This window comes from Equus przewalskii, chromosome 4 (assembly GCF_037783145.1).
Source record: "Equus przewalskii isolate Varuska chromosome 4, EquPr2, whole genome shotgun sequence".
Lineage (NCBI taxonomy): Eukaryota > Metazoa > Chordata > Mammalia > Perissodactyla > Equidae > Equus > Equus przewalskii.
Genome location: NC_091834.1, coordinates 101,332,748 through 101,358,866, shown reverse-complemented (window position 1 = coordinate 101,358,866; position 26,119 = coordinate 101,332,748). Strand labels below are relative to the sequence as shown.

General features: G+C 57.9%; 2 protein-coding genes across 4 annotated transcripts in view; both read right to left on the bottom strand.

The window, feature by feature from the left end:
• The window catches only part of ZNF862 (zinc finger protein 862), a 34,148-nt gene extending 33,001 nt beyond the window's left edge, over positions 1-1,147 (bottom strand). Inside the window, exon 1 of one of the 3 annotated variants that reach the window (XM_008541849.2) lies at positions 843-1,147. In XM_008541849.2, the coding sequence (XP_008540071.2) occupies positions 843-866 (24 nt within the window). In that variant the 5' untranslated portion in view covers positions 867-1,147. The remainder of the gene's footprint in view (positions 1-842) is intronic. The other 2 variants (XM_070616718.1, XM_070616719.1) reach the window with 2 other exon arrangements.
• A 7,800-nt stretch (positions 1,148-8,947) lies between these two features.
• Positions 8,948-26,119, bottom strand: part of SSPO (SCO-spondin) — a 45,514-nt gene continuing 28,342 nt past the window's right edge. Inside the window, exons 53-88 of the mRNA XM_070616716.1 lie at positions 26,028-26,074; positions 25,728-25,919; positions 25,472-25,639; positions 25,031-25,231; positions 24,598-24,694; positions 24,292-24,491; positions 23,780-23,946; positions 22,459-22,619; positions 22,047-22,270; positions 21,395-21,436; positions 21,072-21,227; positions 20,333-20,542; positions 19,984-20,151; positions 19,013-19,144; positions 18,661-18,907; positions 18,226-18,378; positions 18,092-18,138; positions 17,561-17,905; positions 17,053-17,220; positions 16,278-16,408; positions 15,877-16,001; positions 15,582-15,628; positions 15,060-15,338; positions 14,592-14,750; positions 14,320-14,436; positions 13,759-13,897; positions 13,407-13,609; positions 13,134-13,261; positions 12,890-13,032; positions 12,740-12,786; positions 11,677-11,894; positions 11,286-11,381; positions 11,073-11,133; positions 10,648-10,778; positions 9,712-9,862; positions 8,948-9,108 (exon numbers count right to left, since the gene is read on the bottom strand). Coding sequence (XP_070472817.1) covers positions 9,086-9,108; positions 9,712-9,862; positions 10,648-10,778; positions 11,073-11,133; positions 11,286-11,381; positions 11,677-11,894; positions 12,740-12,786; positions 12,890-13,032; positions 13,134-13,261; positions 13,407-13,609; positions 13,759-13,897; positions 14,320-14,436; positions 14,592-14,750; positions 15,060-15,338; positions 15,582-15,628; positions 15,877-16,001; positions 16,278-16,408; positions 17,053-17,220; positions 17,561-17,905; positions 18,092-18,138; positions 18,226-18,378; positions 18,661-18,907; positions 19,013-19,144; positions 19,984-20,151; positions 20,333-20,542; positions 21,072-21,227; positions 21,395-21,436; positions 22,047-22,270; positions 22,459-22,619; positions 23,780-23,946; positions 24,292-24,491; positions 24,598-24,694; positions 25,031-25,231; positions 25,472-25,639; positions 25,728-25,919; positions 26,028-26,074 — 5,323 coding nt within the window. The 3' untranslated portion in view covers positions 8,948-9,085. The remainder of the gene's footprint in view (positions 9,109-9,711; positions 9,863-10,647; positions 10,779-11,072; positions 11,134-11,285; positions 11,382-11,676; positions 11,895-12,739; positions 12,787-12,889; positions 13,033-13,133; positions 13,262-13,406; positions 13,610-13,758; positions 13,898-14,319; positions 14,437-14,591; positions 14,751-15,059; positions 15,339-15,581; positions 15,629-15,876; positions 16,002-16,277; positions 16,409-17,052; positions 17,221-17,560; positions 17,906-18,091; positions 18,139-18,225; positions 18,379-18,660; positions 18,908-19,012; positions 19,145-19,983; positions 20,152-20,332; positions 20,543-21,071; positions 21,228-21,394; positions 21,437-22,046; positions 22,271-22,458; positions 22,620-23,779; positions 23,947-24,291; positions 24,492-24,597; positions 24,695-25,030; positions 25,232-25,471; positions 25,640-25,727; positions 25,920-26,027; positions 26,075-26,119) is intronic.

The following is a 26,119-nucleotide window of genomic DNA, read 5'->3' as shown; positions in this document are numbered from 1 at the left end:
CTCTGATGAGGTAATTTCCTGTGTGCCCAAGAAGAAAAAGTCCTCAAGAACGGGTGGCAAAGAACACCAAGACCTTAGGTCTAACAGGCTATCACTGTCTCCAAGTCAAGCGCCTACAAGCACGCTGGTCTTTGCTGACACTGCCTTGGTGCTCCAGCAATCCTGTCAAACCCACTTAACTCTACCTTCAAGTAGCTTTTCCCACCTTTTCTTCCAACTCACAGCCTGCTGCTCAAAGCCTGAGGCAAGTTTATGAAACACGCTTCTAAGCAATGCTCAGATACTCCATGAAGCAGATAAGCTGGAAACTGAAGTCGGCAAGAAATATGTCAGATGCCTTTTGCTTTTCTTCTTAACCCTGTCTTAAGAAGCGGGATGTAGGTAGGACCAAGCCCTCACCCTTCCTCTCGGTGATGCTACCCCTTGGCTCCCACTGGGGTCTTATTCAGCCTGAAACGCTTAAAACAAGTTGGGCCTCTTCAAAAAACGCCAACGGTGGTGTGGGAAAACAGGGAGCACTTTCGCATCACTACACTGAGCGGGGTCACCCACCCCTGCATCAACCGAGTTGTCACTTGGCGAAGGGCGGCTGGCCAAGCCGGAGACGGAGCGGAGCCGGGAGGCTGCGCGGCACTCGGAACCAGGAGTCCGCTCCTCCCTGCGCCCCCGCCCAGAGGCTGCTGCCCAAGCGCAGAGGAAGAGGCGGCGGGCGAGCGGGCGAGTCCTTCCCTGCAAGGCTGGCTCATCTGCGGGGACTCCGCCCGTACCGCCCGCCTCGCCAGAGCCCAGATCAGGGATCTACGGGAAGGGGGTGGGCGGCCCCAGGGCCCTTCCAGGCCTACCTTCCCCGACTCCCTGGGCTCCATGGCCCCGCTTTCGGTGCCCCGTGCTGACCCAGCCACTGCCTCCCGGCCGCCCCCTCCCCCCGCGGCCAGGCCCGAGGAAGCCGCAGCCGCGACCACCTTGGTGACGGGAGCCCCTGAAGGGGAGACCGCCCCGGCGGGGAGGTAACGCGGCCGGGAACTGGATCTCCCACGTCGTGGGGGCGGGAGCGCTGGCGGAGCCGGGAGAAGCGCGCAGCTGGGACTATCGTCGTGCCGAGCGAGCCGCTTTACGACAGCTGCCTAGCACGAGGCAGCGGGGCATCACGGGAAGCGTAGTCCGGCCTCAGTAGGCGGCTCTCAAAGCTGCTATTGGCTCCCGGAATGTTGGGTCCTGATTGGACGCCGAGCAGCTCTCTCTGCCCTTCCCGCCACCCTCCTGGGTGATAGTTCTTAGATAAAGTCCCTTCGACGCTCTCCCAGACCCTGCAATAGGGCAAAGCACTCTAATTAGGCTATGAGATCCCTCCGTTCTTGCGTTTGTTCCCTCGCATTTTTAGGGCCAGTGTTAACCTTGAAGGTTCCAGACTTTATTTGATCAAGGAGGGTAATACTTTTCTTACATTCCTTCAAAAAGCATCATTGGTTGCCTACTATGTGCCAGGCACTGTGCAAGGTTTGGGAATGTAACACAGTTGAATGTAACAAAATCCTTGCCGTCAATGAACTCATAGTCTATTGGAGAAACAGATAATTACAAAACAAAGAGACAAGTGCAATGAAAGAGGTGAGCAGAAGACCGTAATAAAGCATGCTGTCACTTTAGAGTGCAGTGATGGGAAGATATGGGGTGGTTAGTAAGGATTTCCTGAGGAAGTGGTGCCTGAGCGGAATTAAAACAAGAGGTAGGAACTAGCCAAGTAAAGGAGGTGCTATGGACGGAATAGTACCACCGCACACTAAAAAAATTCGTATGTTGAAGCCCTAACCCCAGTGTGATGGTATTTAGATGTGGGGCCTTTGGGAAGTCATTAGGTTTAGATGAGGACAGGAGGGTGCGGCTTTCATGATACGATTAGTGCCCGTATAAGAAGAGACACTGGAGAGCTTACTCTCTCTGCCATGTGAGGAAATAGTGAGAAGGCAGCTGGCTGTAGGCCAGGAAGAGAGTCCTTATCAGAACCTGACTGTTCTGGCTCCTTGATCTCAAACTTACAACCTCCAGAACTGTGAGAAAATGGATTTTTGTTATTTAAGCCACCTGGTCTATTTTGTTGTGGCAGCCCAAGCCAGCTCAGACAGACAACTGGGCATAAGAAAGAGCGTGAGCAAAGCCAAAGAGACAAGCAAATGGTGCAGGGACAGTGTGTAAGACAGGAAGTTATGGGAAATGACGCTGGGGAGATACACAGTGGCTGGATGTGGAAGGGAGAGTTTGCTACATTAAGGAATTTGAAATGCATTTTAAGTTGGTGAACGGTATAAGAAAATTTGCACTTTGGTTGGATCAGTCGTATTGCAGAGTAGAGGGTGAATTTAAGGGAGAAAAGACTAGAAAAGAGAAGACCACGCTATAAAAATATACTTGCTCCCCTTTCTTCTCTTATCTTCTTTAAGAAATATAAAATTATATAAAGTAATAATTATAACAATTTAGTTTGTAGTATATATGGATGTAATAGTATAATAATAATAGTACCAGTAAGACTCAATGTATTTTTACACGTGTACCATGTAATCACCACCCAGATCAGATATAGAAAATTTCCAGCACTCTAGAAAGCTCTTTTGTGGCCCTCTCCCCACTATGTATGCATAGAAGTAAAACTACAGAAAGTAAAGAAGTGATTATTATAAAGTTTGCAAGAAAATTAACTTTAGGGGAGAGGGAGGCAGGTGCGTTTGGGAAGGGACACAGAAGTTTCCGGCATGAGAACAGTGTTCTGTTTCTAGACTTAGACGGTGGTGACCCAGATGCTTGTTTTACAATTATTCATTAAACTGTGCATTTATTTTTTATGCATTTTTATGTATGTGTGTTTTAAGTCACAATGCAAAATTTTAAATAAGAAGAAATATAGTTTATATTTTTAAAGTTTTATTAATACATATTGCCATAACGATTGGTAAATATTTGATTATCACCCTTGGGTAGGTCCCAAATAACCGTTTTTCCTTGTATGACCCTGCTTTCCTAGCCAGGGTTGAATAGAACTAAACTCAGTAGGGCCAATAAGAAAACCTTCTTTAGAAATGTGAGGAAGATTCAATCCTTCTTGATATTTGACCTTGTATTAGGCAGCTCAGGCTGCCACAACAATGTACCATAGCCTGTATGGCTTAAATAGAGACGATCACTTCCTTACTGTTTTGCAGGCTAGAAGTCCCAGATCAGAGTGCCCGCATGGTTGGTTTCTGGCGAGATCTCTCTTCCTGGCTTATAGACAGACACCAACTCACTGTGTGCCTTCACGACCTCTTCTTGTGTGCACTTGGGGTGCGGGGGGGGGGTGTCTCTTCTTATAGGGACACTAATCCTATCAGGGCTACACCCTTATGACATCATTTAACCTTAGTTACCTCCTTAAAGGCCCTATTTCCAAATACGGTCACATTGGGGTTTAAGGCCTGAACATATGGATTTAGGAGCACACAATTCAGTCAACAGCCTTGTATGCTTTGACCAGCTACCTTCTGCCAGATTCACTCCTTGGTAGGTGAGTCTGCATTTGTGAGAAATACGCATGTGAAAAGAGGAGAAGACAGAGAGAGGACTCCAGATGGCCTTCCAACCGCCGGCTCCGGGGCCCAGCTGTATCACTACCTTGGAGAGCTATAGTTCCACCCGTGAGTTATCCCTGTATTCTTATAACAAATTCTCGTTTTTGAGTAAAAAAATTGGAGGTGAAATAATTGAGACAGCTAAGATAGATGTTCTTTTGACAAGTTTTTCTGTGAAAAGGTGCAGAAAAATGGGCAGAATCTAGAGGAAAATGTGTGGTCAGGCAAGGGGCTAAGCTGTGAGACAGAAGGCCATGTTTCTGTGTTGATGGGAAGGGAACTGCAGATTCTGCAAAGGTGAAATGAAGCCAGGACCCAAGTCCTTGAGAGGGCAGTAGGGGCTAGGACCAGAGTATAGAGGGCCTTTCCAGGAGTGAGGACACTTCTAGATGATACCAGGAGGGAAGAAGGAGACGATGGAGTAGATGGAGTTTGTAGATTTACCGAGGGAATGGCCATCTGATGACATCTCTATGAGACAAGGTCATCTCATGAAAATGAAGTGGGGAGAAGAGGAGAAGGTGTGGATAGCCATCTCAGAGAATGGGAAATGGGGTTTATGGGGAAGCAGTAAGTAGGATGACCAAGTTGAATTAAAGGCCAATTTGAGGCTTGTGATCACACACTTAAGGTAAAAATAGCCAGTCTGCAAAATTCTGTCCAGAAGCAGAATCTTGGGCAGATGTTTGGGCTGGAGTACTGCCGGATGGGTATGAAGGAGGGGGCAGAGAAGCAGGGGGATTAATAGTGTTTGCGTTGGAGGACCATAATGAGAGAGAGTTGACTCTCAATTCTATCTAGCTGCACATTAGGATTACCCATGGACCTTTTAAAGAACTTGACTTCTTGGGTCCAGGATGGGGCCTGGGCATTGGTTTTTAGATGATTCTAGTGTGCAGTTGGTGATGAGAATCACCATGAAGGCCATGAATCTAAGCTGAATCCTGAAGGGAGATAGGAGGGGGCTGATGAAAAGTGAGAACCTGGTGGGCTCAATGAACATGAGGCTACAAAAACAGAATAAATGATCGCAGTGGAATCTATAGCAAGCAAGCTGGAATGATAGGAAGTCATGATTGCTAAGTAAATATTTGAAAGTGTTTAAAAATTGTCGAATTGTGGGAGTAGATTCTCAAGGTGGAAATGAGGGAGAAGATCATTGTCAGTGAGGGGGTGAGAATATAAGAACAGAGTCTTGAATGGATTCTCCATATGGACACTGAAGATGCTGAAAGTTCATGGAAAGGAATATGACCCGTGAGCTGAAGTCTTCTCTGGATGATGGAAAGTGACCAGTGGAAGTCAGGAGCAGAGAGGGTGGTGAAGCTGGGTGGCACAAGCTACACAAGAAGAGGTCTCTTTGTAGGAGGTAGAGGGAGAACTGGCCAGCGGAAACCATAAACATGAGCATCACAGAAGACAAGGATCTTTCTTCCTGGCCCTGAGGTGGGACGTGGGAGAAATATCAGCTTCCCGGTGAGTGGGGACTTCAGGGAATAGATAACCTAGCTTCGTAATTACATGATGGTGGAAGAAATTTTTGGAAGTGTTAACAAAAGAGCCGAGTCTACTGATGACAAAGCAGGAGTTTCAGAGGGCATAGTCGGCGGAGTGGATGGAGAGGAGGTGTGGGGGACTGGCTCAGAATGGGGGGATTTACAAGCAGGATGCGAATGAGATGTGATGTTGAGGGACCATTCTGAAGACCAGTGAAGTAGACAGGGACATGGAACATGAGGAGCTAGTCTCTTGGAAGACAGTGGGCCTCTCCTTTCAATCGCTGTCCCAAATACTTAGCTCAGCAGTGTGGCTTCTGGCCAGCTGCCCTCCTTGACTCCACGGAGTGGGATAGGACTTTGGGGGTGGATAAAACAGGGATTGCACAAGTAGAGACACTGGGGGGAGGAGTGGAGTTGTGGGAAGAGGATGAGTGGAGAGCAGTTTAGAACATGGTGATTTTAAGGATCTAAGTGACATCCGGGTTGATGTTCTAGTCTTCGGCTGAATACACAAGGGCATAAAGAGTGTAACCTGTGTGAGAGGACAGAAATCATGCGGATAATCAAATTATAACGGCTGCTTCACTATCAGGAATGTCATTCCTTTTATACATTTTCCTTCTCAAATATTCCTGACAGTCCTTCCCCGTAGAGGGATATATGTGATCAAGAATCAATAATTATCGCTGGCTGCCTGTTGCCACCTGGTAGGAGAGTAGGGACTACTGCCTGACCTTTGAAGCCAGACTGAGACACTGACTAGCCATGCAGGCCTACTGTGGGAGCAAGGATTTCTAAAATGCTCCCCTGCATCCAAAGATGTCCACCCTAATTCCTGGGACCTGTGGGTATGAGGAGATACCACTCCCATGATTGTGTTACATCATATGGCACAATTGACCTTAAAATAGGGAGATTATCCTGAATATCTGGGTGGGCCTAATGTAATCACATGAGCCCTTTAAAAAGCAGAATTTCTTCTGTCTTTGGACAGAAAAGAAATAAAAAATATTTGAGGCATGAGGGGGAATTGATGTGCTTGACAATGGAAGGGAAGGAATACAACCTTAAAAAGCAGAGAGCTGACAGCCAGCAAGGTGATGGGGATCTCAGTGCTACAACTGCAACGAACCAAATTGAGCCAGCAACCTGAATACATTTGGAAATGGATTCTCACCAAGAGCCCCCAAATAAAAGCCCCATCTGGACAAAATCTTGATTTTGGCCTTGAGAGACCCTAAACAGAAAACTGTGAGATAACAACAGGGGGTTGTTTTAAGTTGGTGCTAATTTGTTACATAGCAATAGCTAACCGAAACATCCACAGAGGTGCTCCTTTGATTGGGCTGCCCATGCCCATTGGTCTCTGTTGTCTCCTGTTAGGGATCTGTCACCGTTTTTGCCACAGCTGATCTCTGGTACACCCAGATACCTCCCAGGCTCATCACTGGCATTGCCGCTGGCCTACTGGGGGACATGCCACTGAACTCCCTGGGGGCGATGCTCTTTCAACACATTACCCTCAGGGATAGGAGAGATAAGATAGATTTTAGTATTGAACTAGGACTTAGATTTTCTAGAGGATGGGAGAAAGATAAAAGGTGGGAAGTAACTGAAGACGCTCATCTACACTAGTCAAGACAGAAGAACTAGGCAGGGGCTGATAGACTTAGAAAACAGAAGGACCCAGATCCTGGAGGAGAACAAGGAAGAAGCATAGGAGTGGTGTGGGTAAACCTGTGACAGCTGGAAGGGCAGGAAAATGAAGTCGAAGAGTGAAACAGAAACGCTTTGCAGGAAGGAACGTTTTCTAGGAAACATATAGAAATTGAATATGCTCATTGGCACCCCCTTTCAGGAATCCCACCGAATTGGCACAACAGGGCCCCCACTTAGGGCCTCACCTCAGACAATTCAAATTCTCATTGCTCATGAAAGAGTTCCCCTTCCTATGTCCCACTTTATTAACTAAAGATCCTTCTTCCTTTTCCTCTCTCCCTTTGGCCCTCTCCCCTTTGCCAATAACTCTAGCTGGATGGGACTCTCATTTGTGGAGACAGTCTGAGAAATATGAGGGAGCAGGATGTAATATATAGAATCATTGGGCACTGGAGCAGAAGCATCCAGCCTGGGTCCTTCTCTCCACCACATCCCGGAAACAGAGCTGGAGACAAGGACTTCATCCTGAAAGTGACCCCAGAGAGCAGGCCTGGGGACTTGGGAGGGTGAAGCAGGGAAGAGGAAAAACTGATAGAAGGGTACATTTTAGAGATCACTGCTGTGGCGCTGGGGGCTTCATTCCACTTCTGAGAATTACACAGAATGCCCCCAAACAATGGTGGCTGGAGCATCCATCTGTAGCTCCATCCCCAGTAGCTGAGGGCAACCGCCAGAGACATTTACTACATCTCATCCTCACTCTTGCACTTCTAGCTGTGCCTGTGTGAAGACCAAGTGGGCTCTCTGTGTGTCGGAAAAGCCCTGGGCAGAAAGCAAAAGAAGCTTGAAAAGAAGACATAGGATGGCAAGTAGCACATGAAAATAAAGTGTTCTGCATCACTCATCATTAGGGAAATGCAAATCAAAACTGCAATGAAATACCACTTCCCACCCACTGATTGGCTGTCAAAAAATCAAAAAGATAACAACAGGTGTTGACGAGGATGTGGAGAAACTAGAAGCCTCATACACTGCTGCTGGGAATGTAAAATGAGGCAGCCACTTTGGAAAACAGTTTGGAAGTTTCTTAAAAAGTCAAACATAAGCTCACCATATGACTCAGCAATTCCACTCCTAGGTACATACCCACAAGAAATGAAAACATGCCCAGAGACTTGTATAGGAATATGGATAGCAGCTTTATTCATAATAGACAAAAAATGAAACTACTCAAATGTCCATCAACTGGTGGGTGGATAGGTAAAATGTGGTATATCCACACATGGATTACTATTCAGCAACAAAGGAACACTTGCTGATACATGTTGTGCTATGGATGAACTCAGAATCATCACGCTAATCAAAAGAAGCCAGACATTGGGGCTGGCCCCGTGGCCGAGCGGTTAAGTTCGCGCGCTCCGCTGCAGGCGGCCCAGTGTTTCGTTGGTTCGAATCCTGGGCGCGGACATGACACTGCTCATCAAACCACGCTGAGGCAGCGTCCCACATGCCACAACTAGAAGGACCCACAACAAAGAATATACAACTATGTACCGGGGGGCTTTGGGGAGAAAAAGGAAAAAATTAAAAAAAAAAATCTTTGAAAAAAAAAAAAGAAGCCAGACATTTATGTGACATGTCCAGAAAAGGCAAATCCATTGAGGCAGAAAGCCATTTATTGGTTGCCTGGGACGGGAGTGGGGAAGGATTGATTGCAAATGGGCATGAAATGAAGGAAATGTTCTAAAACTGGATTGTCATGATGTTTGTGCAACTTTGTATATTTCTATAAAAGTCACTGAAGTGTAAACTTAAAATGGGTGAATTTCATAGTTATGTAAATTATGCCTCAATAAAACTTTTAAAAGGAGGAGGAGGGGTGGATGTCAGCATGAGCGGAGCTGGAGCTTCCCTGGAATTGCCACCACACTGCAGCTGAAATCAGACAGGCGAGGGGTATGACCTGTGACGCTGGAGATGTCTAACACCATAGACCTTCAGACTTCATATTCAACCCGCTACAGATGAGGACACCAAGGCTCAGGCACGGGAAGTGACTTGCCCTGTTTACCAGCCATGACCATTCACCGAGGTCCCCAGGGGACAGACCGAGGTCCAGGCCAGCACTCAGACCCGCCCTTCCTCCCTTTCCCCTCTGGGCCCAAGATGCAGACTCCACACACGGGCTTGCTGCCAATGTCACTTTATTTGGGATATGCTAGTGCCAGGGCAGGGAGGGGACAGGTGGGCAAGGGAGGAGGGGGTCAGCGCTGCTGGGCCCGGTGATCACGTGCGGGGCGGCAGCGATCTCATCCTGCAGAGCCTTCAGCGCTTTGAGAAATCACCTCCTGGAGGACAAGTGAAGAGGAGATGCGCTAGCACAAAAGGCAGAGTGGTGGGGCCAGGAAGGGACGAGGCTGGAGAAACCGGCAGAAGAGGGAGGAAGAGCCGCAGGAAGAAGCCCAGAGCAAAGGTGAACTCCTGCCCTGTGCTCCACCCAGGTGGTGTAGGCACCCTTCCACCTGTCTCTCTCTCACCTGCAGGCAGTGAGCCCTCGGGTTAGCACACGCTAGGTACTTAACAGGAACGAGGCAGCTGCCGGGCACTTCACACGCTCACTCTCACCAAGTCCTCCCAACAAGCCCGTGCAGATTGTCAGCCCGGTTGTGAAATGAGGTCATGGGGGCTCAGCAAGGACGGAGAGAGAGGAGCTGGGATCTGAACCAGGTGTGACTGACCCAAACCCCCAAGCTTACATGCGATTGGAGACGAAATGAGCAAGAAGGCTCGGAAGTGGACTGGAGGAGATCGGTCGGATTCCAGGAGGAAGAACCAGGCGAGGGGCTGAGCGTTGGGTAACGGGGTCCTGGCTCTCAATGGGCCGTCCCGCCCCGCCCCCGCCTCTGCGGAGACCTCGCCCCACCCCCACCGGGAGCCCCACCCAGACCCACCCTGGCAGGCGCTGCACTGACAGCTGTGGATGACGGGCAGCACTACTGGCTCCGTGTGGCCGCCAGGACAGCGCAGGTTCAGGATCCGCACGGGGCTCTCGGGGTCCAGGCGGTAGCTACAGCAGTCGCACTGGCTCTGCAGATACGGCTCCTGGGCGAGAGGGGTGACCGAGCTGGGGAGGGGACAAACTTCTTCCCTTTCTTGGCCTTTGCCATCCAAGAGGAGCTGGGGCAGAAGGAGGGCCAGATCCCAGATCTCCCGCCAAGCTGGGCAGCCAGGCAGGGGAGGGATGTGTCACCACCAAGCCCCATTCTCCAGGAAGCCCAGCTCCTTCTCTCCAGCCCCCACCCGTCTGAGCGTCCACAGCCTGCAGGTTACAGGAGTGCTTTCCCCGTGCCCATCACTGCATCCAGCAGCAGAGGGACAGACACAGCCCCTACCCCTAGGCGCTTACAGTCTAGCTGGAGAGACAGACTAACAGTTTCTAAACTGCATAATGGGGCCCTAAACCGCACAGTTCTGACCCTAAGTGCAAAGGGCGCTCCTGCTCTATGATTGAATAGTAACTGCATAAGTCCCAATGAATGTTTAATTTTACACATAATTCTATTCTAATTTTATTTTGAAATAGGTAATACAGTCACACAATACTGAGTTTAAAAACTACAAAATCTTTCAGTAAAAAAAAATCTCCCTCTGATTTCTTTCCCACGATCACTCATTTTTCCTCTCCAGGAAAAAATCTCTTATCTCCCCTCCTTTCCTCCCTGTATGTTTTAAACAGTCCAAAAGTCACTGGGAAGGCATTCCCCGGAGACGCAGGGGGCACCCCAGGGAGCAGGAGAGCGGCCAAGGGTGGAGGACCAGGTAGGAAAGCACCTTTGTCTTCCAGGAATAGATGACCCGGGCCGACCTGACTCCCCGGGCTGGCTCACCTCAGGCATGACGTTGGTGCTGGACGGGCAGTGCCCACTGCAGTAGCTCACTTCCACCTGGTCCAGGTAGCAGGGGCCCTTGGTGAGGTTGCGAAGCTCGGTGAGGTGCCGGCAGGAGGCTGACTGCTCTTCTGTGGGGAGGGGCAGGTGAGTGACAGGAGGTGGGGGCAGGGCAGAGAGAGAGGCCGTGATGAGGGGACTCTGTGTGCGGGGAACAGAGGGACAGGGCGTGGAGCTGAGGGGAGCATGTCAGGGCTGGGGTGGCCGGGTGCTGTGATCAGCACTGGAGGTCTTCACTCTGCCAATCCCCATGGTGGGCAGCATTGCGGAAGGGGGGCCTGCCAGGGCAGGCATGGGGGTGGTTTGGGAAAAGGGCCTAGAGCAGGGAGAGGCGTGTCAGGAGGTGCCCCAGGTTCCCCACTTACCCAGGGTCTCCTGGCGGCAAGTGGGACAGCAGCTCCCTGGCTCCTGCACGGTCACCTCGCCCTGCAGAGGGACCGGCCCCCAGTCCACTCAGGAGGATGGCCCCAATGCGCCGGCACTGCCTGCCCCAGGCCCTAAGACCAGCCTCTGGGGAGGGACCCAGGAAGGAGCTGGGGGAGCCAGTCTGAGAGGGCAGCAGGGCAGCAGGCGGGTACCTGGGCACAGGTGAGGGGGGGGCACTGCTGAGTGCAGACACTCCTCCCACCGAGGCAGCGGCAGCTCTCACAGTCCTCCTGCCATTCGGATCCAGGCTGGGGAGAGAGGAGGAGAGCCTTCTCTCCAGCTCAGCACATGCCAACCCTTCTGTAACACTACCCCGTCCCTGAACCCAGCCTGGGGCCTGGCCAGCGCAGTGGCCTGAGACAGGAGTCGGCAACAAGAGTTTCTAGGGGCAGGTGGGCCATGGGGGCTCAGAGACTGTCCCAGTGTGACAGGCCGACAGTGGAGCTGCCCCTTGCTGCGGGCCCCAGAGCAGGGGAGGAGCCAGTGGATGGGAGGCTGGGGTTGAGAAGGGCTCAGGGCCACAGAGGGGCTGCAGTGACTCACCGGGTGGGGATGCCCGTGGCGCCAGCACTCGCAGCGGTCTGCAGGCACGCAGGGTCCCGCCTGGCTGCGGAAGTGCCCAGGCTGGCACACGCAGCCTGGGGCCTGCCCCGCACTGCAGTTGCTCTGAGACTCAGTGGCGTTGGGCTCCCAGCATGTCTGCTCGCAGGGTCCCAGCTCCCCGGGGGCCACCTGCTGCCACACTTCCCCAGGGGGGCAGTCTACCAGGGAAGACCACCCACCCCACCACATGGGTCAGCCCTGGGTCTAGCCTCAATTCTCCCCCCTCCCACGCTGGGCACCCCCAAGTCCCTCCTCCCTCCCCATGCACTGCCCACCTGGCTCCAGCAGCCTCTAGCCATCTAGGTCTCCAAACACACCTCGCTGCTCTTACCCACCCTTCCAAATACTAGCAGGGCCCAGCTCAGTTCTCGCCTCCTCCAGGAAGCCTCCCCTGACCAGTCCTGTCCACCCCAACTTCTCCATTCCCAGCACTGATTTCACACCTTGTGGGTGCAGCTTGCCTGTTAGTGAGCCAGGGACTGTCTCCTGTCTCTACCTGTTCTGGCAGGTGAGGCCGGGGATGCCTGGGGCTCTCTAGCCCAGTGTGTCTCTGAATCCACACAGAGCCCAGTGTGGCAGAGCTGGGCACATGTGGGCCCTTAGCAAAGGGCTGTCGACCTTGATCAGACAGGGGTGACAGCACAGGGCAGACAGCACGGCCTGTAGACTGCCAGGCAAGGGTGCTGTTTCAGCTCGCCCTATAACCTCAGTTTCCTCATCTGCAGGGAAAGAACCCTCCACTGCCAGCCTCACTCACAGCCCTGGCTCAGTGCTCACAGTGTGCCTGACAAGTGCCCCAGCCACCCAGGGTGGACCATGCCGGGTGGACCAGGGAACACTGGGCAGGGAGCCTGGGGATGCGGGGCAGTGTGGACAGATGGGGGAGGGGCTTCCTGAAGGAGGCAGCCATGCTTAGGGTGGGCAGGGCCCTCTCCCCTCATCAGGGCCAGCCCAGCCTTGGCTGTAGAGGGACCAGCAGCGGCCTGTATGGCCCACATCTCACCCTGACAGTCAGCGAGGGAGCAGTTGAAGGCTCCACCTTGGCAGACACTGGGAAGACAGAAGCATGTGTTCAGAGGCCTCCTGTGCCCTCCTCCCCACTCCCATTCTCAGCAACCCCTGCCTCCCCCAACCCCCAGCCCCCAGCCCTCACCAGCGGGTGCAGTTCCGGCTGAGCACAGTTCCTGGGGGCAGCTCCTGGGCCTGCTCTTGAAGGCTTAGGGTGAGGCCCCAGGGCAGGGAGAGCTGGGTGCAGGGGCATGCAGTGGGGGGCACACAGGTGCCATTGTGCAGCAGCTGGGGCAGTGCAGGCTCCAGTTAGACTCCAGTCAGTGCCTCCTACCCCCATACCTGCCTGCTCCCCCAGGTGGGAGTCAGGGCCCGGCGCCCACACCTACCTGCCCTCCAGGGCAGCCACAGCCAGGCTGGCAGGGTTCCTGCACACAGAGGTCACCAGGCTGCAGATGTGAGCAGAGGCGCGGGCACGAGAGGGCACAGGCACTGAGCACCTGACCAGGTGGGCACTCTAGGGGAGCACACAGATAGTGATGTGGAGTCCCAAGGGGGCTACCTCAGGACCTGCCACCTGCCCTGGTGAGTGTCAGCTGGGCCAGGGGCCTCAGCTCAGCAGCACCAAAGGGCAGGGCAGGCACCCACCACTGGGCACTCACCGGGGCAGGGCTGCGGGTTACACTCCTGCCGTTGCTCTGTGTCCTGGGCTTGGCATGGTGCCCCCCTGGGACCTTCCTCACAGCTCCGACGGCGCTTGGTGGTGCCCCCACCACAGGGAGCTGAGCAGCTGCTCCAGGCTGACCAAGGCCCAAGGACTGGGCACTCATGGCGTGGACACAACAGGGACCCATTGACACAGGTGCTGTGGACAGGGGTGTGCAGAAAGGGCCCCAGCCCCGAATCAGTGTGAACAGAGTTTTGCTCCCCAGCAATGCCCATGACCCTGACCTACCCCAGGCCTCCCATCCGAAGCTCCTGTCCTCCCGCCTGGCCTGCAGTGGGCAGCCATACCAGGTTTTGCAGTCCAGCTGCACCACCTCGGCCGGGGCCAGGACCCACGAGGCATTGGGGCTGGGGAGGCCACAGCGGCAAGAGGAGATGGGCACACAGTGCCCATCCTGTACCAGTTGCCCAGGGGGACAGCGGCAGCCTGGTGTAGGGGTAGGAAGGACAAGCAAGATTCAGTGACAGGGCAGGCACACACGACGAGTCCCTCTGGACTCCAAGGCCTCAGGCTGGCACTGGAGCATCCTTTCCGCCTGCCACCTCCCTCCCCGACGTGACCTGGTCTCCACGATATCTCCCACCCCCAAGCTCAAGAAGGGGATGCTCTAGGCCGCCCTGTGTGTGGGTACCACCCCAGGGCCCTTGAGGCTGCCTGAGAGCATCCTCACAGACACAGCCCATCTCGACTGAGGCTCCCTCTACACAGGACCCCCAGCCAGTCGCTGAAAGTGACCCGAGGACCCACTCTGTTGCCCTGTTACTCATGACCCCGCAGTCTGTCCCCGCCCCCAGGCCACACACTCGCTGCCCTGGCTTCCCCAGGGTTCCCAGGCATGGCCTGGCCACCTGGGCGGCACGGTCCCTGCAGACACTGCACACGGTCCCAGAGGTCGGCACAGCTTCTAGGGCACTGGTTGGCACAGTCAGGGGTGGGCACGGTGTCCCTGGACTCACAGCTCTCCCCTGAGGACCAGAAGGTAGGAGTCCACATTAGGGACGTTCTCAGGCCCTGCCCTCCACTGCATGCCTCCAGGGGCAGAGGCAACATCCCCCTCAGGCGCTATCTCTGACAGTACTGTCCCTGGCTCCTCCTCCGGACGCCAGGTTTGGGGGGTTACCTGGGCAGGGCCCCATGTTGCAGCTCTCTGTCTGAGCCCATGGCCCCCGGCAGCCTCCTCCAGGGGGAACCCCTGCCTTTCTCCAGCGCAGCCGGAACCCCCCACTGCAGGGCACCTGGCAGGGGCTCCAGGGCCCCCAAGGACTCCACTGGCATAAGTCTGAGGAGGTAAAATGGAAGTCAGTGCCCAGGGTTCACCTCCCCTGCCTCCTGCTTCCACCCCAGCCCTTGGGCTCCAGCCCAGCAGACACTGGCACACCCTGAGCTCCACTCCCCGACCAGGGGTCCCTTCCTTCTCTTCCAGCTGCGGCCCCACCCTCCTCAAATCCAGCAGGCCCTGGAGTGTTAGCAGGTCAGCTAACTACCCAGGCACAGAAATGAACAACACGGCCCAGCCCCTCCTAGCCAGGACCCCCTCCACCCTCATTCCAGGCCCCTTGCCCTGTTGGCCTAGGCCCCTCCCCATCACCGTGGCAGGCTTGAGGGTCCGGGCAGAGGCGTTGCTGGCTGAGTGGTGCAGTGCAGAGGTCTGGGTCCCCGGCCCATGGCCTCCCTGTCTCAGGGTCCAAGCAGAGGCGATGGCGGTGCTGCTCCGAGGCCAGCACAGGGGCCGAGGTCGGGGAGAGGCTGGCTGGGTCCTGGGGCCAGCGCTCCTCTAGGGCAGCCCTGGAGGCAGGGGCCAGGACACCAAGGGGCAGGCAGGGCCCACAAGGCGACCACTCGGACCAGCCACTGAGAGGCAGAAGACCTAGGAAGGGCAGCGTGTGGGCGCCCTACCCAGTGACCATCCCCAGACCCAGCGACCGTGGTGGACACAGAGGGCTGTGACCTGGAAAGCTGGAGGAGGTGGGCGGCGGGCAGCCAGGGCAGGGTGACCAACCATCCTGGTTTGTCTGGGACTGCCCCAGTTCTAGCACTGGAAGTGCCAGGTCCCAGAAACCCCCCAGTCCTGGGCAAATGGGGACAGCTGGTCTCCCTAGTCCAGGGTTACCTTGACAGCCCCAGCTGGTGCACCGCAGCTCCCCGTGCTGGCATACACTGTGGGAGGGAGTGGTCAGGGTGGACTCCGGGAGACAGGATCCAGCCCAGAGTGGTGGGCGGGGCCTCATGTAGGGGTAACCTGAGCTCTGGGCTCATCTGGAGCAGGATGAGGCTGGGGCTGGGCCTGGGGGCCTTAACTTGACCTTCTCTGTGGAGGTCAGGCTGTCCTGGGGGCCCCTGCCCCCTCCTAGTCCATTCCCTGGCCCCAGCCCTCTAGTGTTGCCTCCCCCACCTCCATCACTCACCACTCTTTGCAGCCCAGCTGCAGGTTTTCCCCGGGGGCCAGGGTCACCCCGGCTCCTTCTCCTAAGATGTGCTGGCAGCTACACTGCTCTGGGGGAATGCAGCCCCCAGCCTGCTCCAGCAGCCCCTGTGCAGGAGGGGACACAGGAACAGGGCTGTGTGGCAGTCATCTCTGCGTCCTAACACCAGCACCGTGCCTGGCCCACAGCAGGTGCACAGGCGTGTTGCTGAGGGAATGGATAGGCGAACAGCCACGAGGTAGAATGTGAAGAACTAAGGCACCACGAGGAGGCACCATGAGGAGGGGTGTCACGGTGGGCATCACGAAGGGAGGGAGGAGGTGTGGGAGTGTGGACAGAGGAGCCCCTTCTCCTGGGACCTCTCCGCTAGCTCCACCCCTCACCTCAGGGCAGTAGCAGCCGGGCTGGCAGGGTGGCAGGTCCTGACAGAGCCCACGGCTCAGGTGTGTGGCACAGAGCCCAGCACAGGGGGAGCCGCAGGCCTGGAACTCAAAGGGAGGAGTGCAGCTGTCCTCTGGAGGGGAGGCAGGCAGACTGATGGGGGGCAGCCCAGAGGCAACCTCTGACCCCCAAGCCCAGGGCACAGAGTGCAGGGTCCCATCGAGGCCCCTTGGGGACACCCTGTAGGAGTGTAAGACTGCCCCCCTGCTGCCAGAAAGGACAGCCCAATGTCGCCCATCCAGTACCCACTCCACCCGTGTAGGTGCCCCCAGGGAAGGGGCAGGCGGGTCTGGGCCTTGGAGACCCAGGAATCTGCATGGAGGATCGGGGCTGCGGGGAGTTAGGGGCCAGCAGGTGCTCTAGGGATTGGTCTACGGGAGACGGAGGGGCAGAAATGGAGGGCAGCTACAACAGGAGGTGGGCCAGACCCACTGTGCCTGGGGGCAGCTCCAAGTGGACAAAGCCTCTGCTGGGCCCACAGCTGCAAAGTGGGAAAATCACGGTGAAGGCTACAGGGGTGGGGAACAGCTGTGACGAGAGAGTAGCTGAGGGTGGGGCAGGGGAGTAGCTGGGCTGCCGAGGGCAAGGGTCAGCGCAGGCCAGGGCAACTGCTCTGAGGTCCTGGGGGCATTGAGGTTCGCTCTGAGATGAGCTGAGAGTCCAAGTGGGGGCCCTGGGAGGCCCCTGCCAGGGTTCAGCTTGCTCCTGGGGCCTCACCAGAGCAGTTGCTGATGAGGCAAGGCCGGAAGTGGCCGTCCAGCCGTGTGCAGGGGGGGCCCTCCCTTGCCCTTCCGGGAGCTGGTCCCTGGTGTCGGTAGCGCTGCTGGACCAGCACTTGGCATGAGCATCGCGTCCAGCTGCTCCAGCTGCTCCACACGCACTCCTCTAGGGACCAAGGTGGGGGATGTCAGCCAGGGGCCTCTCTCTTACATGCTCTCCCCCCTCATCCCAGCCCCAACCAGCACCCTGCACAGGAAAAAGGCAAAAGGAAGCCAAGAATTCAGAAAGGTCCCAGCTGGCAGGGTTCCTTGTCACCCAGCAGTGAGAGTCACATCTCAGAGGAAGCGATGGGGGAAAGCAGACAAGAATAAAACAAAAATGGGGGAGGAACAGATGTAGATATATTTTGGGGGAATAATCTGGGGGTTTGGAAAACACATATTATTCCCTGAGTTTTCCCCAGGGAGGAAAGCCGGGGAGGGACTTCACTTCCCTGCACACTCACCCAGGCAGGGCCCTGCGTAGCAGGCCTGGGTGTCCAGGTGAAGGAAGGTCCCATTGCAGCTGGGGTCAGCCTCGGCCAGCAGGCAGGGGCAGGACCCAGAGCGGGAGGCCAGGCCGGGGCCGCAGCTGCGGGAACAGGGCCCCCACGGGCCCCAGGAGCAGGCCTCCTGCAGCCCCGGGCAAGGCTGCCACCCACAGTGCTGGGTCTGGGTGTCGGGGCCCAGGCAGTGGCGGGGCTCAAGGCGAGAAGCCAAGGCCATGCAGACCCGGGTGCGGACCTGGTTTCCACCTCCACAGGAGACAAGGCAGTCAGACCAGGGGGACCACAGTGTCCAGGCCCCGGGCTCTGTGGGAGGGGACAAATGAGGTTAGAGGAGTCAGAGGGAGCGAAGGCCCCGAGGGCTGGGCAGGACCTTTGTGGGACAGGGGGTGGCAGTTGGAAACAGGCGGGAGGGAAATAGAGGATACAGAGCAAGATGGACAGCGAGGCTGGTAGGGTGGGGTGAGGTAGGGATCAGGGTGAAACCCAGACCTGCACACTTGGTGTCCTCGCAGATGACCCCCTCCGGGGTGCAGGAGCTGAGGGGAGGAGCCCAGACTCAGGGATGCTGCTGTCCAGCAGGACAGTACAGGCCACCCTGCCCCTGCCCCTGCCCCTGGGCTTACCACTGCTGGCACTCGCCCTGCTGCCAACTGTCCCCTAGGGTGCGGGAGTGGGCACCATGCAGGCACAGGGGTGGGCACGGGGGCTGAGGGCAGGGCTGGCTCTGGGACTGCTCCTCCCGACACTCCGGGGCCCATGAGTCTGACGTGGAGGACCTGGGCGGGGCCGGGGGCAGAGAAAGCAAGAAATGGCCCAGGGCCCTTCATCACCCCTCCATCTCCTAAGGGACACCCAATGGGGAAACCCAGGGTGGGCGCGGAGGTGGCTAAGGAAAGGCAAGGATGAGCAGGGACAAAAGCTTGGCCAGGACACAGGCTGGATGCAATCACTGGTGGGGGGCAGGATCCAGGAACTTGGTGTCAGAGAGGGAGACGGTGTCCAGGCAGCGGGAGACCCGGGGTGGGGAGAGGTGACCCTAGCCTGGCCCAGCCCCATACCGGAAGCGGCTCTGCTGCCCGCCAGGCCCACATGAGCGGCTGCAGGGACTCCAGGCTGACCAGCGGCTCCAGGTGCAGTGGGCGGGTGGTGGGCAGGGCTGAGCCGTGCAGGAGAGCTGCCCGGCCTGGCACGAGCAATTGTTACAGGCCTCCTGGTGCTGGCTCCCTGGGGCCCAGCTGTGGCCCTGGGCATCCGTGCACTCGCAGTGCTCAATTGGCACACAGCCGCTGTCCTGCTCCAGGGAGCCTGTGGGGAGGCGACCCTTCAGAGCTGCACTGGCACCCCAGGCACCAGCTGCCTTCCTGCCCAGCTGCCCTGACATGCCATGCGGAGGGTCGGGGCAGCACATACCCTCAGGGCAGCGGCAGCCCCGCTGGCAGGGCTGGCCATCCTGACACACGATCCCCTCCTGGAGGTCTGAGCAGCGGCGGGGGCAGCGGTTGGCACAGCTGACGACCTCCATGCCTGCTGGGCAGCCCTCCTCTGAGCAGATGGGGAGGACCAGAATCAAGAGGACCCTGAGCCCCAGGGCTCAGAAACCCTCCCGCTGCCCCAAGGGGGCCCACCCCTACCTCCAGGAAGCCATACGCCCTGTCCTTGTCCCCACCTTGGTGCCCATGGGAACATGGGGCTTTGGGGAGACCCTGGGATGGGACATTCTGAGGGACAGAGCTGCTCTTTGCTTCTGCCTGTGAGTTCCCAGCATCTAGCCTGGCACTCAACAGATGTTTGTCCAGCTGAACTGAATTTGTGCATCTGAAAAGCCAACATTCTCACCTATGTGGCTCCTTTGTGTTCATCCGCAGGGAGATGGAAGGCAATGTGTGTAGGGGGTGGCCTAACAGAGGGGGTGGGGCCTAGAGTAACCCGGTCCGTGAGGTCAGTGAGCTCCGAAGGACCAATAACAGAAGGAGCTGAAGCAGGTGGGGGAGGGCAGGGGATCACAGCTGTCTGGCTCAATCCACATCCCGGGCACCAGGTACACTCATCACTGTCACCCTCAAATCCTCCGAGAATCTCGACAGGGCAGGATGGTTCTTTAGGAATGGGAGAGTGGGGCAAAGCTGACACAGTGAGTTCTAGTCCAGGGTTGGGGTGGGCAGTGGGTGGGTTCCAGCAGCTCATCACTGGGCACAGGGAGCCCTTACCCAATGCCCAGATCCCTCCATCTACCCCTGTGGGTCTCAGTTTTCTTAACTGGCCAATGGGGTAACGCCCCGTCTATGTTGCAAAGTGATGTGGGGATGAAATTAGAGGTGGGGGTGCAGAGAGCTGTGCAGAGTGCACAGGCCACCAGGGATGTGCTGTCACCACTGCCATACCACACGGCATGGGATTGCAGAGCCGAGCGTGGTGCCTCTCCCCAACACAGGGAGCACCCCCGTTCTTGGGTGGGGGGCTCGAGCAACGACGGCTCCTCAGGGATCGGCCCCCTCCACAGCTCCGGTCACACCAGGACCAGGGACTCCAGCGGGACCAGCCTCCTGGCACTAAGTGGGAGAAGGAAGAGCCACATGAGGGGTCTGGCTCAGGCAGAGGGCCCCCGTGTCCCACGAGCCTGGGGCAGGGTCCTGCACTAAGACGGAAGTGCCACACTCAGGTGGCCGGGTGCCTGGGAGGGGCACTGAGGCCAGGGAAGAGCACGCCCTGGTCCTCACCAGCCCACCTCACCTGGGCAAGCACGCCGGTTGCAGAAGCGGTGCTCCTGGTAAGCTGTAAGGATGTCGGGGCACCAGTGCCCACCGGGCCCTGGGGGACGGTACGCCCGCAGGCGGCGCTGCTGGCCCACCCCGCAGCTTCGGGAGCAAGGTTCCCACGGGGCCCAGGTGGTCCAGGAGCAGTTCCCGGCCACACAGCCAGGGCCAGGGCACAGCGGCAGCTCTGTGGGAGGCGATGAAGCTGGGCTGGAGCCAGCCCTGGCCACACAGAACCTGCCCAGCTCAAGGGCAGACCTCCTCCTCTGCTGGGCCAGCTCTGACCTCATCCAGACCTTCGGGTTCCCCTTCCAGATCTGATACTGACTATTGTGTGGCTGTGGCCCCTGGGCCTCAGTTTCCCCTTTTTCATAGGGGACAGTAGTCCCAGCCCCACAGGGGCTGCAGAGGGATTTGGAAGGGACCTTGGTTGGGGGGTATTCGGTACACATGTGGGTGAGGATTTGCTGCAAGTTGGCAGCGCTTCCCAGCAGCTGGTGGGGGTGGCAAAGGGGACCAGGGTCCGGAGACAGGCATGGATTCAGATCAGATGCCAAATCAGATAATATTTGCTTAATGGGTATCAGATGTCAGGGTTTGGGGGTGGGGGGCTAGGGGTTAGAATGAATTGTTTGAGGGCAAAGTTGGGGTTAGAGGGGATAGTCAGGGTTCAGACACAGGTCAGGGTCAGAGGTCGAGACTGGAAGTACACGCACCTGTGCAGGAGGGCAGGTTGCAAGGGCGCTCCTGCGAAGTGTCCCCGCTGGTGCAGTTCACCAGGCAGAGGCGGGTGCGGCTGCGCAGAGCAGGGCGAGCGGGGTCTGTGCAGCTGCTGGAGCAGGGGGACCACGGGGACCACAGGCCCCAGCCACCTGGGGGAGGGGAGGCAGGGGCATCTCCTGATGAGTCTGCCCTGGGGTCCCGCCCCCCAGGAAGCAGGTGTGGGGAGGGAGGAGGCCCCGGACTTGCTTTTCCCAAGGGAGGCCGCATGGCAGGGGTGCAGGGAGTGCAGGGCCAAGACCCAAGGAGTCTGGGCTACCTGGAAGGCCCGTCGCTGGCTCCACCGTGGACCCTCCAGCCCCTGTGCCAAAGGAAAACCCAGCTCAGAAATGTTTCCCAGCCTGCAGTGCACCAGGACCAAGCCAGAAGCTGGTGGCTGAGCTCCAGACCCGCCGCTATCTGGTTCAGCCCTTCCTTCCACCTGGTCTCCCACAGACAGTCCAGGTACAGCACTTTCTCGTGGCAGCAAGGTCTTTACTCAAGCCGTTCCTGCTACCTGGCATTCCTTCCCCTCCAATGCTTGTTAACGTCCTTCGCATCCCTCAAACCCCCTCAGATGCTGCCTCCTCCAGGAAGCCCTTCTAGACTGTTGCTCAAGGAGAATTCTCAATCTCCCTGATCTCCCATAGCAGATGGGCCCTCCTACGGGGCTCATCACATACTGAAATGGGTTATCTGAGCCCCTGGATTCCAAGGTCAGGGTCCTCACTACCCCAACTCCAATTTGTGCATTTGGCAAGAGCTCCAGAAATGTTGGTTGAATGTACCTGAATAGAAAAGAAACACAGAGCTAGAAGGTGAGAGGAAGAAAGATGCAGAGAATGAAACAGCGACAGACAGAAATAAGAAAGGACAAGAGGCCAGCTGAAGTGGATTCAGCCAGCCAGACTCTCCCCTCCTGCTTTCCTCACCTGGGCAGTCTGGGCTGGGGCAGTACTCGAGGTCCTGGTGGGGCCCAAGGCAGCCCTGGCCGCCGGGAGCTGGCGTGGGGTACACACACTGGCGGCTACGGGTGCGGGTGCCGAGCCCGCCACAGGAGCGGGAGCACAGACCCCATGGACCCCAGGGACTGAAGCCACCACCAGCCCTGGAGCAGTCCTCCACAGAGCAAGACAGCTTTCCGTGCACACAGGAGCTGGGGAGAGGGCGTAAGGGTGAGGCGCCAGAAGGACGGACCCTCAGAGAAAGGGGTGTAGGCAAAGGTCTTGGCCCTGAAGGGTGAGGAGATGGAGCCAGGGCTAGCCCAGGCCAGGGGGGCAGAGGGCAGCCCAGTGCTCCCCCTCCTGTGACCTCAAATGTCTCCACCCTCCTCGTCCCCCTCACCAGTTGCTGCAGCCTACACGGAGGGTCTGACCCGAGCCCAGCTCATCTCCAGGCCCAAGGGGCTGACCCCCCTCTCCCAGAATGGGTGGGCGAGCCTCAGGGTCAGCGCTGGCGGCTCCCAGCTCCTGCAGCAGCAAGGCTGTCAGCACACACGGGCACTCCTGGGGGGTGGGAGCAGAGGAGACAGTGACATCGCACAGGCTGGAGCCACCAGCCCTGGTGCCAGCCCTCTGCACAAAGCAGGCAGGGGAAGAATGGAAGGGGAGGAAGAGAGGTGTGTGGCCCCAGGAGAGGGCTCTGGGCCCCAGAAGAGCACTTCCGGGAACAAGTGGAACTGTTCACCCGCATCAGGGGTATGAATGTGAGAGGTGAGAGGTGCGTGGCCTAGGGGCTTGACCGAGATGGCCAGCCAACCTTGCTACATAGAGCACTTAGCTAGGACACAGGCGAGGTCAACCAAGGCCCTGACAGGACAAGACTTGGAGACAGCATGGGAGGGGGCTTCAGCTAGGAATCAGAACATCTGAGTTTGCGTCTAGTTCTGCCAATAACTGTCGGCTGACTTGGTGTGCCCATTCCCACCCTGGGGCTCAATGTCATCAGCTCTAAGTCAGGAGGTGGGGACTAGGTGGCTATTCGGGTTCCTGCCAGCCATGGCATTCTGGAACCCTGGCTAGGGGGAGCCCACTGGGATGCCAGCTTCAGGATTAGGGTTCAAAGGAATCCCTGTGTGCCTATAGGGCTGGACAGAGCAGAGTGGGCACCTGCCTGCTGTCTGGACCCCACAGTCGGAGGCAAGGTCTCTGGGGCCAGGCAGAGCGAGGGTGAGGGGACGCTTTCCCCACAAGGGCGTGGAAGGGCAAAGGGGGGCAGTGAGGACCCATGATTCCCTGCAGTGGCCTGAATGGTGTGGGGAGCCACTGAGGCCTGGCAGGAAACCGCCCTTCGCTGCCAGGAGCTGGGCATCAAGGAGCCAGAGGGGACACCCGGCCACACCTCAGTCAGGGGCGGCTCTAAGCTGGAGTTGGGAGCCAGGAAGATGTGCTGGTGAAGGGCAGGGCCCCAGACAACGTCCCCATTCCCCGGGGACCAGGGACGCCCAGAGGCTGCAGCGCCTCAGCCTTCGCTCTAAGCACTAGAACTCTGCCTGCCCCTCAACGCAGGCAGCAGAGGCCTCGGACGGCCCCCATGCCCGGATGCTTGCCCAGGATCCTGTGAGGAAGGGGCGAGCTGTCCAGAGGCCACAGGGTCCGTAGAGGTGATGAGCTGATGGGCTGGGGGTAAGGGTGGGCCCTGGGCTCTTGGTCAGGTGGGTTCTGACCTGGACACAGGCCGAGCCATGCTGGAAGGTGCCCTCGGGGCAGTGGCAGCCCTCCTCGCAGCCATCGGAGAAGCAGCCCACCTGCTGAGTGATGTGGGCGCAGGAGAAGGGGCACCCCTCGCTGGGCTGGCACTCCCGGTACAGTCGCCCGGCCGGGCAGCCTGCCTCTGAGGCAACACCTGCGTCAGTGCCCAGCTCCTGCCCCACCGCCCTCTCTGCCTCCTTCTGCGCCCACCTCACCATCTGCCTTTTACTCTCCCCGGTGCCTGTCCCCCACCATCTTTTCCGAGTCGTGCCAACACCCCCCTCCCTGAGCTGTGTCCCTCAGGGACAATGTCACACCCACACCCACAGGCTCCCCCACCCTTGGCACAGCCCAAATCTGGCTACTTCCTCCTCCACTTGCCCATCACTGGCCTGGACAAAAGGCATCCATGCGTCAGGGTCAAATGTCAGCATGGGAATCAAACCTAGGTCGGAGTGTCAAGGGCAGAGCCTGGGCTGGGGCTCACCTCTGCAGACTTGTGTGTGGCAGGTGCGGCTCTGGCGGGCAGGCCCCAGGCAGGGGGGCCGGGCGCAGCGTCGAGAGCGCAGCTGCTCCCCTCCCCCACACGAAACACTGCAGTCCTCCCAGGGGCCCCAAGAGCTCCACACCCCAGGGCCAGGGCAGCCAGGCACCTCCTGGCATTGCAGAATGCCTGCCACACAGGTGCTGGGGACAAGGAGGAGGCTTCAGAAGACAGGCCACCCCCCCAACTCCCGGGAGGGCCCTATTGCCAGGCTGGCAGCCCATCCCCTCCCTGCTTCTCTTGGCTCACCAGTTGTCACACGGCCCAGTCACCACCTCTCCGGGTTCCAGGCTCTCCCAGGAGCTGAGCCCAGACCCTGCTGAGCGGCTCTGGTTCTCGGGGATCCCTGAGGGCACAGGAGTGGGGCTGGGGACTCCAGACAGCTCAGTGTACCCCCTAAATCCCTCCTCCTACCCCACTGCCTTCTACCTCCCTCCCCACCAGACTCCACCCCACGGTGCCCCAGATCCTGGACATGGGACATGAAAGCCCCAACATGGACCAGCCAAGGGACGTGGTAGGAGTCAGGGGAGACTAAGGCCTGGGGCATTGGGGAGGCCAAGGTTACCCATTCCTATCCTGTGGCCCCAGGTTGGGCCCAATGGGCAGAGGACCAGGGGCCAGGAAGGGGGCGCTGCAATGCTCTGGGGACCCATGGGCGAGGACAAGGGGTGGCACTGACCCATGGCTCCAGGCTGGTACTGGCAGCGGCAGTGGGCGGGGGACACACAAAGGCCATCCTGGGACAGCTGCCCAGGGGGACACCCACAGCTGGGCTGGCAGGCCATCGAGCCTGGCTGGCACATCATCCCCAGGGACAGGTCCTGGCAGGAGCGGGGGCAGGGCCGCCCACAGGGAAGAAGCTCCTGGCCACCCCCACAGTCTGTGGCAGGAGAGAAGCAGAGAGGGTGGTGCTGAGTCGGGGCCCATCCTGAGGGATCCTATCCTGCCACGCCCCCCACCTGCAGGGACCTCCCACCTTGCCCCAGGGCCATGGGATGAGTGACCCAATGGCTGCTCCTCACGGAGAGTGACATGCATGTGTACAGGGGACTCAAAGGTCAGAGTCAGCGTCTCCCCAGCTTTACAAGGGACCCTCCCAGACCTCTGTGGAAGCCCTCACCTGTGCATCGGGTGGAATTGTCTTGGCAAGGGCGACTCTGCCTATGGCCCCCAGGACAGGGCCTGCCTCCCTCAGTAGGGGGCCAGCTACACACCCGGCTCCGATGGGACTGCCCCAGGCACGTGTCACAGGGAGACCACGGTCCCCATGGGCTCCAGGCTCCGTCCACTGTGCCAGAAAGACAGAATCATCTGCCTTAGGAGGCTCAGGAGGCCCAGCCTATTGGGACTGGGGCAGACTAGTGGGGGCATCTCACCTGGGCACGCAGTGGGGCTGGGGCAGGTCTCCCGCTGATGCTGGGCCCCTGCCTCCCCGGCCTCCCCGGGGCACGGGGCTCCCCCGTGCTGAGGAGGAGGGCAGGTGCAGGCCCTGGAGCGGGTCCTCATCTGGCTCCTGCAGGGCTGGGTGCACGCTGTCCACTCCGACCACGGGCACCAGCCTCCAGGCACTGTGGGGAACAATGGCGGGCGCTGGGGCACTGCTGTCCTTTCCCCAGGCCCAGCCTTCTGCGACCCTGGGCCGCTTCTCCTCACCTCCTTCTGAGCTGGGTATGTACCTGGGCAAGGCAGGTCTGTGCAGGTCAGCCTCCCCTCCGAGCAGGTGCTGGGCGGGGCATGCAGGCAAAGGAGGGAGAGCTGACGCTCAGTC